Below are 18,939 nucleotides of genomic sequence, written 5' to 3' on the forward strand. Positions count from 1 at the left end.
CTCCACAGGGGGCTCTCTCCCAGCTGGGCTGCCATCCAACCTGCACAGGAATTCGACACAAAACAAAAGGTTCCACACTGATTTCCAGGACTTCAGGAAGCCAGCGTATTCCTGAAGTCAACTGAGTAGGAGATGGGAGACTCAAAGCTGGCAGCAGACTAGCCTGGAACGCATCACATTGCAGGCTGGGTTCAGACCAAATGGCACAGCAAGCCGTGTGTTGCTTACTCACCCCTGCCACTGAGGGCCTGATACACTCTACTCATTCCTTTGATAAACGAGGGAAATTGATGAACCGCAATGGGACTGAACTTGCGCAGCTCACTCCAGCTGGGTCCTGTTCTCAGAGACAGACACACGCACACTGTGACATAAATCTAGGGATCGGGAACTCAGCAAGATTAACTGGCTCCTAGGAGCCTCCCCCAGATTGGTACCTCCCGAGGAAAGGACATTTACAGCAACCACAGAAAAGAACCTGAGTTGCAACTAATTGTGAGGAGCCAAGGCACTGACCCTAGGGGTCGGATTTATCCAGGTGGGCTTCTAGCCAGTCTGAGAGCAGCTGCCCTACTCATCAGAAACTGCAGTGAATTCTGCCCTCTTTGCACTCGCTTGAGTCAGAGTGACAGACACAGACAAAAGAAACCCCGGTTGCTACAGCAACCAGGGATGAACCACCACTCGCGGAACAATCAGCACCCCCTCTGGCTTCCCAGATCGGGTGAATGTGGAGGTTCAATTGGCACAAAAACACCTTTTCTATGTCCCTGTGCTGCGCCGCCCTGGCATGCATCCTGTTGGATGCCTGGGTCTCCCGAACACAGGGCTAGGTTGCAGGCTCGGCCCCTTTGAGCATCCTGCATCACCCTAGAGCGTCTCCTTTGGGTCAGGCTCATTTTACGGCCACCGGATGCACAGCGCCTGATGGCGAAACCTCGTCCCTGCCCCACCGCTGGGAGTTGCGGGGGAGGGTCAGGAACAGGAAGGAATTCAAGGGGCTGGATGTTCTGCAGCCATTGCACCTTCTGCTCAGGAGAGGAAACGCCAGGCGCCAGGCTCTTCTGCTGCTGCTGCTGGAGAGCAGCAATGGAGCTCACCGTGCCCTGTGGGATCCCAGCCCGGGGCAAATGAGGACATCATCCCTGAGACACAACTGCCAAGTTATAGCCCCGGCTACTGAAGTGCCAGCCCCCCTGTCCCGGCGTCCAGCACAGCCAGAGAATCCCCACAGCAGGGCAGGAATCTAACTCACCCCTCCCCAGCTCAGAGGCCAGAAAAGTCCTGTCCCTCGCCCCCTTCTCTTAGAGCAGGACGCTCTCTAGTGGGGGCTGGTCGAACTGTGTCCGGAGCATCACTTCTCAAACTGCCTGCCCGATCTACCTATCCTGCTCCTCCCCCGGGGGGTGGGGCCTCGTCACTCATTTGCATACGGCATTTTATATAGTGTTAGTTGGGAGAAGAAAAGAAGAAGCCCTTTTAAGCCATTTCTAGTTTTAAAATAAAAAAATCAGCACGGTTCATGGCAGGGCTTTGGCAATGGGACAGATCCTGGGTGGAGGGACAGCAAAGGCAGCTAAAACATTAACCCTTCACCTCCCACCCCCAATCCATTAACTGTGCGCTGATTGCTGTGGGTGGGGGTGTGGAGAACACGGAAGAGCTGCCAGCCATTGCTAGCAACCAAGGCTGGTGGCGCAAAATTAATGTGGAGTTTGTGGGGCAGAACCCCCAAATCTCACCTTCAGTTTCCCCCCTACACTCCCTCTCCCTACCCTCACACACATCCATCTCCACCTCCCATCCCCCCCGACACACACACACACCCTAAGCCCGGATACCTGACAAAAAGGAGAGTCCAGCCTATGCGCTGCGTAGAATTCCCTCCAAGTCACCTCAGTGGCACTCGCTTCTGCTGAACAGCTCTGAGCTCCATCTCCTGGGTGAGGAGATGACCCACTGCTCTCTCAGCTGTGCAGGACCTGCTCACTGGTGGGGGGGGGGGGGCTGCCTGAACACATGGCACCTTCTGAAGAAGAGGCGGCAGCAGGGAAAGCAGAAGATGCAATAAAAAGGGGCCCCAGCAGGAGTTACAGCCCCTTGGCTTTCTGGGTATCCTTCTGGAATCGCTGGACGAGGTTGAGTCAGGTCTGTGCTCATCCCCGACACCAGGGGCCGTGCCAGGCCCCTCTACTCTGCTCGGGGTCACGTTCCTGCTTTGGAGTTGGGTCCTTTGCTTGCTGCTCATCTGCTCCATAACAATTTCCCTTTGCAGGACGGCCAGCTGGAAAGGAGCACGTGCTGTCGTCCGGGGAAGAGGAGCCACACGCATGGCGGCTTCCACTCCCATCTCGTCCTGCAGAGGCGGCTGTTTCCGACCAACAAATAAGCTGCCAGTCACCAGCACCCAACACCAGCAGCCCTTAGGCTGCGTCCACACCGAACATCTTCATAGCCCCAATCTTCACCTCTGGGGCTACTCCACCAGCAGCACTGGAAGGTATAGAGCCAGCGGGGGGGCAGAGGGTGTCAACATGAATTGACTTTCGTGCTGGATCAAACACTGCAATGACAAGGACCAGGCTCGGCTCACCGTAAGTTTCCACAGTTGCTACCATGGGTGGAGCAGAACCAATGATCAACTGCGGTTGAGAAGATTGCAGACAAGGCCACCGGGTCTGACAACAACGGCAACCCGTGCAGTCACTAATGAAGCGCCAACTGTATGACCCTAACGTGCAGCTCTGTTGAGAGTGGGGGCCTACTTTGGAGGAATGGAGAGGTGGTCGCAGGACTGCACTGCTGCGGTTCGGGGAGGAAGTGCCAAGTGCTCAGCAGTTTCTCTTGATGCTTCACCTCTGACACGAGCCACAAATCAACAACTGTATTTGTTTTGTTTTTAAACTGACTGTATCCCCTTCTTTGGATTTCCATTTACTCTGCGCCTATCTGGATTAGACTGGGATCTGTGCAGGCCGCCTAGATTATGTGTCTTGTTAAGAGTTGAGCTCTGTGCCGGTAACTAATGATAATAAGAGTCCTGAACACCGAAGAAAAGCTTTGTCCAAGTCCCCGGAGCAAACACTCAATGCAGAAAATGCAGGATCATCATTGCAAGAGAATCTAAAGCCAGGACCCATAGGGCTTAAAAGCACTTGGGTCAAACCAACGTGGCAAGCTGAAATAGTGTCAGCACAGACAGGAGGACGAGGGGGGGAGCAGGGTTGGGTATTGATTTGTCCTGTCCTGTAGAGAATATTATTTATTATCTGTATTAGGGAGGCACCTAAGGGTGCCAAACACAATCAGGGCTCCATTGTGCCAGCTGCTGCGTATAAACACACATACAGGTTTCAGAGTAGCAGCCGTGTTAGTCTGTATCCGCAAAAAGAAGAACAGGAGTACCTGTGGCACCTTAGAGACTAACAAATTTATTAGAGCATAAGCTTTCGTGGACTACAGCCCACTTCTTCGGATGCATATAGAATGGAACATATGTTGAAGAGATATATATACACACATACAGAGAGCATAAACAGGTGGGAGTTGTCTTACCAACTCTGAATTGGCCTCTCAGAGTTGGTAAGACAACTCCCACCTGTTTATGCTCTCTGTATGTGTGTATATATATCTCCTCAATATATGTTCCATTCTATATGCATCCGAAGAAGTGGGCTGTAGTCCACGAAAGCTTATGTTCTAATAAATTTGTTAGTCTCTAAGGTGCCACAAGTACTCCTGTTCTTCTTTAAACACACATAGTAAGAGACAGTCCCTGCCTTGAAGAGCTCACAATGCCCATTGATGTCAATATTTCCATTGATCAGGCCTGAAGTGGACAAGACAAACAACAGGTGGGAGAAAGGAAGAACCATTATCTCCATTTTACAGACAGGGAACTGAGCCACAGAGAGACTAAGTGACTTGGCCAAGGTCACGAAAGGAGCTGGGGCAAAGCAGGTAAGATCCATTTTAGCCACAAGACCATCCTCCCTCTTGATGAGCAGCTGGATTAGATATTGACAGACTGTAGTGTACACGGCAAGGGCTCCGCTGAGTTGTTTATTGCTTCTGTGTTTTCTTTTCATCTGAAATATCCAAGACTCACCACGCTGCTAAAGTCGCAGCAAACGGCTGATTAGCACAGCCAGCAACTGGGAGGCTGTAATCTAGGAGCGTGAGCTCAGGTGGGGAAGGGGCAGCAGTAGGGGCAGATTAAATCCTGAGAGGCAAAGGTTTCTTTTTTCCATGACAGCATCCCTAGTGAAGAGCCAGAGAGAGATCATCACTGATATTTACAAGCAAAACTGTCTCTAAGGCAGCAGTTTCCAAAGTCTAATAATAGGGCTTGGACTTGTTTATTGCATGATTCATACAGTATTGCATAAAGCAGCCAGTCCCCAGAACGGGTTCCTGAGAAGTCATGAATTAGAAAAGGGACTCGCCCCAGCTGCACGCTGGTTCCTGGCCAGCAGGACACTCAAGGCGTCATCTATCCTGAGTGGGGTATTCAGGACAGAGACATTTTAGCAAACTGGAGTTTGCAAACTAATCTGAAGGGCTCCTCCGGTAAGCCAGGTAAATACGCCTATCATGCTGGCCCCCTGCTCCTGGGAACTGAAATAAGAACCCCCGTGAGAACATCCAGAGATTACATAGCCAAAAGATGTGCCTGGCTAAACCTTCCCTGCTCCTGACCCACAGCACTTTTTACTATTTATCTGTATTACAAGCCTAACTGAGATCAGGCTCCCCCTGTGCTAGGCATTGTATAAACACAGTGTGAGAAACAATCCCAATCCTGAAGCATTTGCATTCTGAACAGACATGGGGCAAGAGGGGAAACAGAAGCACACAGCGGGGTGACTTCTCCAAGATCACAGCCGAGCCAAAATTAGAACCCAGCTCTCCTGAGTTCCAGTGCAGTACCCTATCCATTAGCCCACCCTGCCTCCTCGGGAGTGGGCTTTGTGAACAACAGCATATATGCAGGCCTGGAAGGTACAGCCTTGGGCACCAAGTATATGTAATGTAACCGAGTGCAACTGATCAGATGGGAAGGGAACAGGAACTTCAACGGCCTGAGCAGAGACACTGCTCCACGTTCAACAGCTGTTTTCAGCCACAGAATTAAACAAGTCAGTGAGCAGCTGCTCAGGGTTGGGCCAGGCTGAGATTTTCCAGCACTGTAGCAGATGGCTCAGTGTTGCTTCATCAGGGACTTAGCACCCCTCTCCCCATCGCCCCACCTGCCTTCTTCCCAGGTAAGAGAGGCGTCACCTCATGCTCATTGGGTCACCCAGAGCCTTCTGGGACCATGGCTCTGCCCAGAGGCTGCGGGACAATGATGGTGACAGCTGCTCAGAGGGACTGAACTGTAGGGATCTCTCCACGGGCTCTGCACCGATTCTCTTCCAGGCTGAGCCCAACACGTCACAGTAGCGAAGGGTGATGTCTCAGTACTTCGCAGTGGAATTCATTTCCTGTGGCACTCAATGGCTCTGCTGGTTCTTTCAGATTCAGGGGCTGTGTGGGGAAGGAGTTCCTGGCTGGAGTACATTGCATGGGGCAGCCTCTGGATAGGGTGCTCTAAGGCAGTACGCCGTTGGTGTGGGACCCTCTTCACTGCCCAGTTCTCCACAGGATGACTCATGCTGAAGAAACCCCACAGGGGCTCCTCAGACATATACAATGCAGGGAAGGGGGCCACAGTCTCCCCACAGCTCACCCCAGGCAAGGAGCGCTGTGCCTATCCCAAGAACAAGCGACTATGAAAAACAGAAAAAAAATCAAAACAGCCTCCGATTTACACCCTGAAGAAACAAGGAGTTTGTCACGTTCTTCCAGGGGACATTAGGAGTCGGCTTTTTAAATCCTTTTTAGACTTAACCTCTCCAACATGCTTCATGAACCTAAGTAACAAGTCAGCAGCGACGGAGCTGGAACAGAACCCAGGAGTCCCAGCCCCACCCCTAGCCATGAGCCCATTCTGCCCCTCAGAGCTGGGATTAGAACCCAGCACTCCGCACTTCTCAGTCTCCAACCATGCCGCCGCTCTACCATAGCCGCCAATGCACCTCAGCCCTGTCCTGGAACACCCTGTTGGTCCAGCGGGTCGACAACTGCAGGTTTGAGTCGCAGTTGCTCTCGCAAGCGATCAGTGGCCAGAGAGGACTGGGGGAGGGGGAAGCAGAGGGGGACACATCAGCCTGGGTCCTTCCTGTTGTGCTGTTTCATCTCTCCCATCCAGTCTGACCTTTTCTGCTGCTCTGCAGACACAGCTGGAGTTTGTGAAGGAGACAGCTGAGGGCCTATTAGTGCCTCTCCATGCAAGCAAATAGTGACATGCAGTTATTCACAGGGACATGCACTGAATCTCAGTGGTGCTGGGATGATGCGCAGATGCTGCAGGGGAATGAAATTCACAGCTGTCTCCTCCAGAAACAGGAGCTCGAGTAAAAAGGAGACTTTCACTACCACAGCTGCTTTTCACAGAGGTGCTGATCCCTTCTACAGTGACTAAATAAACAAGTGACCTATCGCCTGCATTTTGCTTGGCATGACGTGGAATCCAGTACTTGGACTGTCTGTTTTTGGAGTGCCTATCTCAGACTCCCAGCCCTAGCACATTCTCTAAGGTGAGCAGCAATCAGAAAGGAACTGATTTCATCTCCCCATTGGAATGGTATCAAGAGTCTGTCCATTTAGAACTGCTGGCCCAGGATTAGAAGTACAGGAGTCTTTATCCCAGGTAGAGAGCAGGGCAGGACCGTCGGCTGCGCTAAGAGGTGGTATGTATATCTGTACCTCGGCAAGGTCCATATTGGAAATAAACTCATTTTTCTACATTTTTACTGGACTTTTCTATAATGTTGGTCATAAAATGTCCTTCGTGAAGGCATTTCACACACTGCGTATTCAAAATTCCTACCACACAGTGAAATCAGCTTTCAAATGAGTTCTGTACAAATCAAAACAGCTGCCAACGCACCTCAGTCCTGTCCTGGAACATCCAGTCCTGCACTCATACAGCTCTGCCAATTACTCCTGAATTCTGACCTGCAGCACTCGCTGCTGCTCCAGTCCTGAGGCTTTCCGCAGCTCTGACAACACATTCAGTCCTGAACTTCAGCACTGTTACTCCCCATTCCTGAGTTCCCCCGCACCGCCTCCCTGACCCGCAACACCCCACTAATCCAGCCTCTGACTTTTATGAGCTTTGAATTAATTCACAAATTCTTCTCAATAAATGAAAAGAAGAACAGAGAGAAATCCTCATTAGTAAAGAGAAATTAGCGTCATCCCACTGCAGGTCTGCACAATCCCTCTTCGTCGAAAAGCAACAAATATGTATTGAGGGAAATACATCACATTAATGAAATGCAAACATTACTGATTCACACTAACCTTGGATCACAGGGATAGTCCTACAGTTTATAGAAGGGAATTGCAAAAGCCTCATTCATTTTCAGTCTGATCAACATATCCACTGATCTGCCTTTGGGAATATGTTTAATTTGAGTACTGGTAGCACACGTGAAACAAAGGACCTGAATTGAAATGCACCTAAATTCCCGCCTTAGGACACAAGGAGAAAAACTTGCTTTGCAGAACCAATTATTTCCACCAGTGTATTCTGGAACCTGTATATCTCTCTTCCCCAGCATTCCCCTAGTCAATGCTCCATATCCTGGCAAACAAAGGAAAACTGGATGATCTAATACAGAATTAAGCTACAGCTAGAGAGCTGTTGGCACATGCCTTGAGTGTGTTGGAAAACACTAGGCTAAAAAACACAAATGGATGAGTGAGTCTTTTAACTGCAGGGCACCCAGAGATTCCTTTTGCACCCCCTTCGTCTCCCCCAAATACCCAGCTCTTCCAGCACGTTTCAAAATAGTGGATAGGGTCATAAATCATTTCTGTGAATGAGCAGCTTGACCCTTCAAATAAAGGGGCAACAGTAAAGTATTGCTTTTTCTCCTTCACCCCTGCATGTCCCCCACCACCAGCCATGATGACCTCATCACCTCTCAGCCTCACCAGGCGCTCTGTCTTTCACCCACTCACTACCACCCCAAATAGACAATGAAGATACAATGGGATTTTGTGGGTGTGAAGCCATGCACTATTGATAGTTGACACATTACTGTGACATCTTGTGTCTCAAACCAACCAGTCAGAATACAGCAGAGAACCTCAGTCTCCCAAGCCAGATTCCAATGAGTTCTTTCTCCATCCAGAATACCTATGAAGTATCCCTTCCTCATCCTGAGACTGGAAACGGACCAGGGAGTCAAACTCAGATTGTCTGCATGGCAGGACAGAGCGTTAACCTGTGAGGCAATGGGTCTGGCCTTGGCCCCCCTCTGAGTCCTGGTTCCTGCTTGTGAGTTGCTGAACCTACAGTGACTTGATAAAGACTTGGGGAATTGGATGGAAGCAGTTCAGCAATTTGCGAGTTTAACCCTTCACCCCTAAGGCTTGCAAATCACAAGACCTTACTTTTTTTTTTAAATGGGTCATAAATTAACCATATGAAAACTGTCTAGCCCACAACTAGATCGCAAAGTTAAATTTTATTAGGGTCAAAGGGAAAAAAATTGTATAAGTACCAAGCAAACAATGAAACCTTTTACAAAGGGAAAGCCATCATTTTTGAAAATCTCTGAAAATCCACATTTCAAAAGCAAGATAATTTATCCTGAGAAAGCAGGAAGGTGTTAGGAAATCCTCAGTACTGCTCTTTCCCTCCCATCCCAACACCCGCCACCCCATTACGCATGAAGACACAAATTGTGCAGTGCGGCTTCCTCGAGCAGCTCATTCCACTGAATGCATTTATTTACAAGTAATCTTCTCATTATTGACTGTTATTTGCTTAAATGTCAGCACCGTGCAAAGCCCAACAGCTCTGACCTATGAATTATTAACAGAAGAAGGGAGCCTTAACATTTTCCTATCAGAAAGTTCACCTGTTGCTCTGTGTTCCCCATGATGAAAGCACCGCTTAGAGCAGCGTTACCTTTCCAAAGCAGATGGCCTCGTGTGGGCATTCCAAATGCCGCTGCGCTGCACTACGGCTGCAAAGGAGCTTCCGGAGACTGCTGTGCTAGGTGGATGTGAGAACACTGCTCCAGCAGGAAAGGAAGTGAGCGAGACCTGAGGTTTCCTAGACTCTGCTTTGTGGGCCATACGTGCAGAAAGCAGCTATCGGGCTGCTGTGCTCTCCCCGGTCCAAGGAAGGATGGTTTGGGGGTTAAACCACTGGACTAGGACCCAGGAGATGTGGATTGGATTCCCATCTTTCCCACTGACTCCCTATATGACCATGGGCTAGTCCTTGATCTCGCTGCGCTTCCCCCTGTGAAATGGGGATAATAATGCTTCCTTTGTCTGTTTAGGTTGTAAATACTTCAGGACATGGGATCAACCAACACAATGGGGCCTCTATCTTGACTAGAGCCTCTCGGTGCTACTGTAAAGCAAGTCTGATACCACCACCTATGAGTGTGCCTGGCTTCCCCTTCCATTAGATGGGAAATCAACATCTGTTAACATGACCCAAGTGCAGTTCTTCATACGGCAACAGGGTGGTTGCTGCCCTTTTCTCGGAGATGCTGATCACTCCTATTTAATGTCAAGCTGTCAGGGTCCATAAAAAGGAATTAAAACAGTGGAAGAAAGGGTGGAGCAGCCACAATCACTGAAAACAGATGTTTCCTGGACTATCTTTTCACAGTAAACATGACAGTAAAGGCTGGGACAGTGAGACAGCACCAAAGAGAGGTACGCAATAGACTTTGTCTAACTGTGTTCCTTGTTTCCATTTATAGATGGAAACACCGGGGGGAAGCAGATAGGAGGGCAGTTTTGGTTTAGATTCACTGACGTGACACCACAGAGCCTTATTAAAGGAATGTTAACATTTTGGGTGGGAAAACCATTAAAAAGAAACAAATAGGAGCATTAAGCAGACATTCAGTGTTGACCTGCAACCTTGCAGTTTTGTCTCCCAGACAGATTTACCTAAAACGTTTAAGACGTTAGTTTACTGTAAAGACTGGGATTTTTAACAGGGAAATTCCAATGTTGTTATACCAAAGACTCTGTAGGGAGAGAGACTATGTGCACAGGGCAAAAAGCACCCCTCTACAGAGGGCAAGCCCAAACCCTGTATGCCACGTATGTCCCACGTAAGCCTTCAAAACAGGATTTAAATAATGCAAAGGTTTTGTGCTGCTCCTCTGCACAGAGGAGAATTTCATCCTCAATGTATCAATCACCCAGGCAACCAAAAGGCATGCAGGGGCTTTTTACCTACCATGCTTTGTACAGTCTAACATTTGCCTTCAATGTAGTGAAGTTCATTAAAAAAATAACTAACCAAATGCAAAATAAAATCGAAACACTTGATGCCATTTCACAGCAACCTCCACCTGCATTTCAACTGCATGTCAGTTCAGTCTGGAGTCCCACATGCCATCTTTTCCCCAGCCAAGTGACAGACACTCCATATGCCTTGCTGTTGATCACAACGGATACATTGTCAACCTGACTAAAGAAACAAGATCTAGAGAACCGGTTTGTCAAAGTGTGCTGAATGCTAAGCCAAACTTGGGTGGAGGGAGGTTCTGTACCACCAGCTTGTAGGGTGACTCCTCGGGCGTGAAATTACAGCAAAGCAGACAAACAACACTTACAGCATTTACAGAGTCAACAAGGGAGTCATTGTGGCATTCAGACCTTAATAAGAGCATTAAGGCTCTGAACTGATTGGCCAACCTGCTTTCCCACTCGCTAACCACATGGAAACCTACCCATCCACAGCAATAACTAGACAGACTTACAGAAAGACTCCTTGATGTCATCACATATCAGGAGGCCACTTACTAGCTCCCACAGCCCTGGAGCCCCAGAATCACCCCCACCTGGCCAAGAGTTTCAGAAGTGACTAGTGATTTTGGGTGACCAATCGGACGCACCTTGAAAGGGCCTGTTTCTCAGAACATGCTGAGCACCACATACATATTGTTACCTCTCCTCCTCCTCTGGTCCCTGCTGCAGAGTTAACTTTTTTTTTTAAACAAAGAGTTAAATAAAATATCCGGGGAAGCAACCAGCCAACCCTGCAACTGTGCAGGAGGAAATGTAGCTGAGTGGTGACCTAAGCATTTCATCAATACTCATCCCTAGTGAGTGCACGGGACTCAGCAGACAAAGGGAAGTGCAGTGTCCTCTGCTACATTTCAAATGTAATTTTCCAGATTAAAGCCATGCATGGTTCTCTCAGGGTTGCACTATTTCCTTTCCTGGCTTCTCCGGCTCTGACCCAATAGTGTCATGTTAAATCAGAGCCACACTGCTGCACTGTCTGCCCTTTTGACCTTGCTACACCAGCTTGCTCAGCTATTAACCTGCAAACGTGCTGAACGATCCACCTGCCCTACGCAGCCACTGGCGTATGCTTTCCATCACATACACTCACTGTTCAACCACCGCAAGCCCCCAACTTCAGCACTGCATCCCCACACATGGACAAACCTATTCACAAACCATTTGCTGCGCCACTCTCTCATACAGCCACATCTCATCTGCTCTCTCTGGTGTGTGCTATTCACACAGGATGAAATCATAGAATCATAGAATATCAGGGTTGGAAGGGACCTTAGGAGGTCATCTAGTCCAATCCCCCTGCTCAAAGCAGGACCAATCCCCAGACAGATTTTTGCCCCAGATTCCTAAATGGCCCCCTCAAGGATTGAACTCACAACCCTGGGTTTAGCAAGCCAATGCGAAATGGCCATCTATGTGCAGGGGGCCAAGCTTATGCACCACTAAGTTCCATTTTAACCCTCGGAATAGGGCTTAGGTTGGGCCAGAGCTTGTGCTGTCTGTCCCTCTGCACTGAGGGAAAGTTCACCCACGTTTCCCCTCTCAGGCCCCTGCACAGGTTTCTACGAGACTGATATAAACGTCATTTTTAATCTGGTTCATGATAAAACTTGGGTATAGTTCAATACTGCATCATCATTCTTTGACAAAAGGGAACTTGTACATATCCTTGTAGATCTGGGCAACTGAATCACAATAATTATTAACCCTTTTTACCCCATAGGCGGTTTCCAGGCATTTTACGCATTGGAGACAAGAATTCAAAGGACATTAAATGTTTCTTTAAACACACACACACACAAATAAATAAATAAGATTAAACGAAGCCCCTGTGTTTTCACAATATCTAGGATCATAACAAGGAAAACAGAACTCAAGGCAAATGAAATCGCATCCCATTAAAACAGATAACTAACGAACATCACAGTTTGTTTGAAAGTGCAACTTTCGCCTTGGAAAGTATCTCCTGGACAGGGTGATCCCAGGGATTTTTCTCTATGGTATGGACTGTCTTGTTTGCTGAGATTCTCAGCATTTCAGAGAGTCATTGTCTCTGCTGTGCTGCTGTTTTTTGTTTTTTTTTGTTTTGGTTTTTTTTTCCAAATGCTGTTATCTGCAAATAATGTTTCCTGGGAGCAGGCAAGCAGCTATTTAGCAGATGAGGAATACTGAGAGAGGCTGTGAATTTTCCTGGTGCCAGGCAGTATCCTGGCGCACAGTCTAACACAGTCATTTCTTGTTATTTAGTTTTGCTCTTCTCTAGTCTAATACATAATAATGCAGGGAGCAACGGGGATAATATATTCGTAGGCAGCTGCTGGATTTTCAAACTGTTTCTTACCAATACGTTCTGAAAATGAGCTGCACAGGGAGAGCAGAGACTAACAGAACTGAGAGCAGATGATATACTCTTTACAGCTGGAGGCTTGCAGAGTGAAATCACTGGGTGGGAAACCTTTATTAGTGAATCTTACAAGCATTTTTTTTCCCTAGGAAGGTTTAAGCAGCTGGCCGACAATATTGGTTGATCCTTTTTGGTCCGCAGGTGTGTTGCTAACCTCCTGTTTTTTTCCTGGCTTGCTTTGACTTCCGGGGTTTAAGGATGGTGTAGTTTGCATACGACGTATGCCGCTCGGACAGGAAAGGGACATAGAAAGCACGCAGCAGCTTTGAAGACCTGAAACCAAAAGGGAAAACAGACTGGTTTTAAAGTGATCATTTAGAAGACGTGTTTTGAAGTGCCACAAAAGAACAGCTGATGCCTAGTACAGGGCCTGGGACTAGAGCCTCGTGTCAGTAAGGTAGGGGAACAGCAATGAGACAGACAGACACACCAGGCTCCATTCTGCCTTTTCTTCATCAGTCAAACCAAAGCTGTTTTGTATCAGGATTACTGGCTTTAGAGCGATCAGCCCGACTAGCTCAGAACTCTTTCCCCACTGTATTGGCAGTGATTATGAAAAGATGGTTACTCCTAGACGTTATGGGCCAAAAGGCAGACTGTTCAGCCATGATGAGGTTGCACAGGGCAGTTATTCCAAAACTCCCCGCCCCGGAAAAGCAGCAAGGGAGACGCTAAGAGGCAATAAGTTAGCTGCTTTGCACTCGGCGTTTCCGTTTTCCTAATGTCTACTCATTTTAGGAAGCATGCTCTTCCCCCCCTCTCCCCCAACAGAATCCCTACAGCAGAGACGGAAAGAACCCCAAAAGGCTCTAGGGTTTCAGCATATCGCTCTTCTGCTGCAGCACCTCAAATTAGAGACGGGCTGAACCATCCTGTGTCCTGCCAGGTGACTTGCTCCAGGCTGTCGGTCTTCAGAGGGATGTTTACCCCGACCCTCTTGGGTGGGGAACTGGTGTTTAGCAGCAGCACTTTGCTACAATTGGACCAATAGAGCACTTGTGTGAGACAGGCTTGATGGCTGTATCAAATTAGTATCCTTTTGTTTGGCTGCTAATTGTTGTTGCACTGCTAAGTTGGTACATTTTAAGTGCATGTATTCTTCCACTGAGCAGATAACTTAAATCCTTGTTTAAATAAGGAGTGCCAAAATAAGATAATTTCCTTCATCATCAGCGCTGAAAATTCCACTGGAAAGACATGCAATCTTTAGCAATTTCTAGAAATTGGTGCTGGGGCAAGGGTGTTTCATTCTGAATACCAAAGCTAATTTTAAGACTTATCTCTTTCAGATTACATTGCTGGGAAACCATCAGCCTTGATAGATGTATAACTAATGCCATCAATGCAAATGCCTGCCAAGTAGCAAAAGGCTGGATAAGAGCAGCAACGGTCAAATCTGTGATTTATAACATGCTGAGAGGCCAGGGACAGCACATAGATCCAGTGTGTGTTATCTGGACACTCCTGAGATGCTCAATAATTCGAGTAGCGTACTGATAACACAGCAGAGATTGTGGAATCAAATGGAATCTTACTAGTGCTGCTTGTGCAGTATTCAATTCACTCTATTTAAGGAAAAGGCGGCTGGTGGGTTTGCTTTTGTTTAGAAGCAGCATGAAACATATTTCTAAATCAAAGATGCAGCTGAAAAACAATGACAGGAACTGCCATTGTGAACATAGGCTCCATGTGGATTCCAAAGGCACTTGGAAAATTCAGTGCGTCACACTACTTGGGATCTAATGGAGACCACCAAACTCGTGATCTCTTGCAACTTGGAATACAGGTTTCCGCAGGGAAAGGCATAATTTATTATTTGTATTAAAGTAGAGCCCACTGGCCCCAATCAAGATCAGGCCTCATTTTGCTTGGTACTGTACAAACACTGAGTAAGACAGTCCCTGCCTGAAAAGTTTACAATCTAAATAGACGACAGGTAGGGGAAAGGGAAGCGTCATTATCTCCAGATGGGAAACTGAGGTACCAAGAGACTTGACCAAGCTCTCAGAGGCAGAGCAGAGGATTGAACCCAGTTTTGCCTTAACCAAAGGGCCACACATCCTCTCAACACCCACCATCCCTCTTGTCTGCTTTTAGCCAAGCACAAAGACTGCCTTTTGGGATGTAAAATGACATTTACTTCATTTCAGAAGGGTGAGAACCAAAAGTTCCATTCATTTTCTGCAATAACATTTGGGCTCTTTGCAAATTATAAAGCACCCTGCATGATCCCAAAATAAAAGAACCATTGGAAATCCTCATTCCTCGTGAGATCCTGAGCTGCTGGAATGGGAATGTGTTCTAAGCACAATCGCATAGTAGCAAATAACTAGGAGGAAGATGGTAATTTTCACATATTTTGAACGAGGAGCATTCTTTCCTGCTGTCATTTCTCTGTGCTTGGAAATTCAAGTCTCTCTCTCTCCCCCCCCCCGTTAAACAAGAATGGCTGGAGGCAAAGGCAACTTCCTCACAAAGCAGTTCTTGCATTTCCTTCTCCGCATCTTGGAGCTAACTAATGAACACCATGTCATTGCTGTGCTTTGCATTGGCATCTCCCCATCGCGGCTGGCAGCCCACTGCCACCCGAGCCAACAGTAACACAACACTTGGCAGGCACAAACACTGAGATCCCACTATCCTGAAGCTTGGAGCTCACTGTTGAACGGCTTTAGTTTCACTTCATTTGACTCAAGAAAAAAGCAATTTCAAGCTGTTTTGGATGCTTGTTAAAAAACAGGAGCATGAAAAATGAGAGTGAGGAAATTGGCCTGCTGAGCTAGGAAAGTAGCAAAGACCAGCACAATCCCCCAAGCTCTTGGCTTGATCGGGGTAGGGGAGAGCAGCATGTGTTAAAGTGAGGTTGTTTCTTTAATTTCCCATATGAAGCTGGGCTAGAGGACAGAAAGGAAGGGGGCACCCCTGACTGCACTCCTTTGCACACAGTCTGCAGCACAGGGACAGCCTTAATTCATGCAGCCCTCTCCATACTCATGTCATGTTGACAGCAGCTCGACAACAGAGTCTCGTCCTCTGACTCAGAGCCACGTCGACACAATGGGAGCCCATTTTGCCCAGCAGCTGGTGACAGAGACTGATTTTTGAAGCAGCAACGCTCAGTAGCTGAAATCCCCAAGTTAGCACCAGCATAGAAGCATAAAAAATGTAGGGCAGGAAAGGACCCCAAGAGGTCATCAAGTCCAGCCTCCTGCGCTGGGGCAGGACAAGTAAACCTAGACGATCTCTCACAAATATTTGTCCAACCTGTTCCTAAAAAACTCCAATGAGGAGGATTCCACAACCACCCCTGGAAGCCTGTTCCAAAGCTTAACTGCACTTAGAAAGATTTTCCTAGTATCTAACCTAAATCTCCCTTGCCCATTACTTCTCCTCTTACCTTCAATGGCCATGGAGAACAATTCATCACCCTCTCCTTTTTAGAACAGCCCTTTAACATAGCTGAAGACTTAACAGGTCGTTCTCCCCCCCACACACACACACACACACCTTTTCTCAAGACTCAACATGCCCACTTTGTTTAACCTTTCCTCATAGGTCAGGTTCTCTAAACCTTTTAACATTTTCGTTGCTCTCCTCTGGACTCTCTCCAATTTGTCCACATCTTTCCTCAAGTGTGGCACTCACAACTGGACCCAGCACTCCAGCTGAGGCCTCACCAGGGCCAAGTAGAGTTGGGACAATTACTTCCCATGTCTTATCTATGGCACTCCTATTAATATGCTTTAGAATGTTCGCCTTTTTCACAACTGCACTACATTGTGGACTCAAATTCAATTCGTGGTCCACTATAATCCCCAGATCCTTTTCAGCAGTATTATCACCTAGCTAGTTAGTTCCAATTTTGTAGTTGTGCATTTGATTTTTCATTCCTAAATGAAGTACTTAGCACTTGTCTTTATTGAATTCCATCTTGTTGATTTCAGACCAATTCTCCAATTTGTCAGGGTTGTTTAGAATTCTAATCCTGTCCTCCAAAGTGCTTCCAACCCCATCCAGCTTGGTGTCCATCTGCAAATTTTATAAATGTACTCTCTACTCCATTATCCAAGACACTAGTGAAAATATTTAATAGGACCAGAGCCAGGACTGACCCCTGTAGATATGCCCTCTCAGTGTGCAGCGAGCCATGCTTTGAGGACTGTCTTTCAACAAGTTGTGCACCAACCTTATGGTACTCACGAAAGCTTATGCCCAAATAAATCTGTTAGTCTTTAAGGTGCCACCAGACTCCTTGTTGTTTTTGTACGATACGACACTGAAGCACAAGGCTGCTCTGTGCTAAATAGCCACACGCACTAAGGCAAGTCTCAGAGGCTTTGTCTACAACAAAGAAAGCAGGAGTTGTAATTCACGGCTGGTGCAGTTCCGTTAGAAACTTAATTGAGATAGGGCTCAAGCATCTTTACCATCTGTTGCCAAACCCAGAGCTTCTAAGACAACAAGTGACATGTGAAGGGTGGGGGGAAATGGATACAACTGAATCTATACCATTTTCATATATATTTGCTTCTCTTTATTTGTCCACCTGGAGTTTGTGGGTGTGGCCTTGATCAGCACAGAGCTCCTATTCAGCAAGCCACTAGCTAGATCAAACCCATGAATTGTTACTCTACAGTAGAGGATAAAGGGTCTAATCCGATGCTCGCTGAAGTCAACGAAAAGCTTCCACTGACTTCAATGGCCATTGGATATGGGCCCAAAGTGTGAATGGCTAAGTGTGTGCTCCCCTCCCCCCTTCAGAGATTTGTCTTGTTTTGAGGGAGGAGATTAAATACTTTAGGAAAGAAAAAGCTTTTTTGCTAACACATCTGGCAGCCTGAATTTCTCAGCTCAACTGAAGGTCAAATGCCTGCCAAAGATGGAGTTTCTGAAGTTAGCACTAGTAGGAAGAAGAGAAGGTAATGGAGAGACAGGAGGCAGAGAGGGAGAAAGGAAGTGAAGTTGGAACTCTGCCACAGATACAGGGGTTGGGATATTGTGGTTCTCTCTGCACACAGGGAGTCCAGGAGCAGAGGCATAGCCATGACCGAAGCTGTCTGTGCCCTACTGCACACCTATTAACATTTGCATTTCTTTGAGGTGTAGAAAATTCCACATTGACCGTGAACTCAAAAAAGGAAATAACCTTTTTTAAAAAGCCTCATACTGGATATGGAGAAAAGCAGCATTAAATGGTATAGGAGAGTCTCTTACCTATCAAAGAAGGGATATAATATTTTAATATAATATTTTAGCACAAGGTGACTGGATCACTCAGACTTGCATTCAGACTACTTTACAATGGAAAACATAAGGGCAAGAGCAGGAGTGCCTGGAGCTAGCAAACAACTCAGCCTAAAGAGCCAGAAAATATATGCTCCTCAACTGGGAGCTTTAATATATTTCCCCTTTTCTATGCCAGAATGGCAGCACTCAGCCAATACAGAATTAAATGGACCTGGACAAAGCATCTGCATGAGTAGCATAATTAGTTGGTGGCTCGGAGCGCTCTCTAATTCAATTAGCAACACCATTTATCAGAGGGAGCTGAGATTTACATTTGCACTTGCTGACGTCAATGTGAGAATCGCAGCGAGTCCCAGAAGCCTGCAGTTCAGCAGGCATGAATTGAGCTGCTGGGGTCATTTATTTTCAAAGAATAAGAGCTGGAGTTGGAAGGGTTTTTAATGTGCCTCGCGCCATGGCCCTGTGCTGCAAACCTGTAATCTGAGCGGACTGCTGCTTCCCTCACAGCTCAGCTCGAGGTGATGTCTTTTTTTTTTTTTTTAAGCTGCATTTTAATCATGCCTTTTACACTTACTTCATGTTTAGCAAGGGCTGCTTCAGCATTGTTTGTGTGGAAGCAGGTGCCGGATTTGATACACGCGTCATTGCACCCGGCTGAGGGACAGGGAAAATGCTCGGAAATGAGCAGTTTGGGTTTATAAAGGAGGCTCCTGAAACACCTTCTCTGACCCCGTGCACAGGCCTCTGTGCATATATGCGCACATGGGCTTTTCTGCACAGACTTCCCTGTGCTGCACTCAGTTGTGCAAGTTTTTACACAGAGTTTGGAGGTGAAATGTAGGCAGCTCCTCTCTGGAAACTGCCCATAACTATCAATAGTCCTGCTTGAGGTG

General features: G+C 47.3%; 1 protein-coding gene across 7 annotated transcripts in view; it reads right to left on the reverse strand.

Annotated features, from left to right (window-relative positions):
• ALG9 (ALG9 alpha-1,2-mannosyltransferase) overlaps nucleotides 1–18,939 on the reverse strand; it is a 132,664-nt gene that overhangs the window by 76,123 nt on the left and 37,602 nt on the right. The window contains exon 15 of one of the 7 annotated variants that reach the window (XM_024109059.3): nucleotides 12,835–13,072. The exons of the other annotated variants lie outside the window; for them this stretch is intronic. Within the exon in view, the coding sequence (XP_023964827.3) occupies nucleotides 12,949–13,072 (124 nt within the window). The 3' untranslated portion in view covers nucleotides 12,835–12,948. Of the gene's footprint in view, nucleotides 1–12,834; nucleotides 13,073–18,939 lie in introns of those variants that run through there. 7 annotated transcript variants of the gene reach the window in all.

This window comes from Chrysemys picta, chromosome 16 (assembly GCF_011386835.1).
Source record: "Chrysemys picta bellii isolate R12L10 chromosome 16, ASM1138683v2, whole genome shotgun sequence".
In the NCBI taxonomy this organism is placed as follows: Eukaryota; Metazoa; Chordata; order Testudines; family Emydidae; genus Chrysemys; species Chrysemys picta.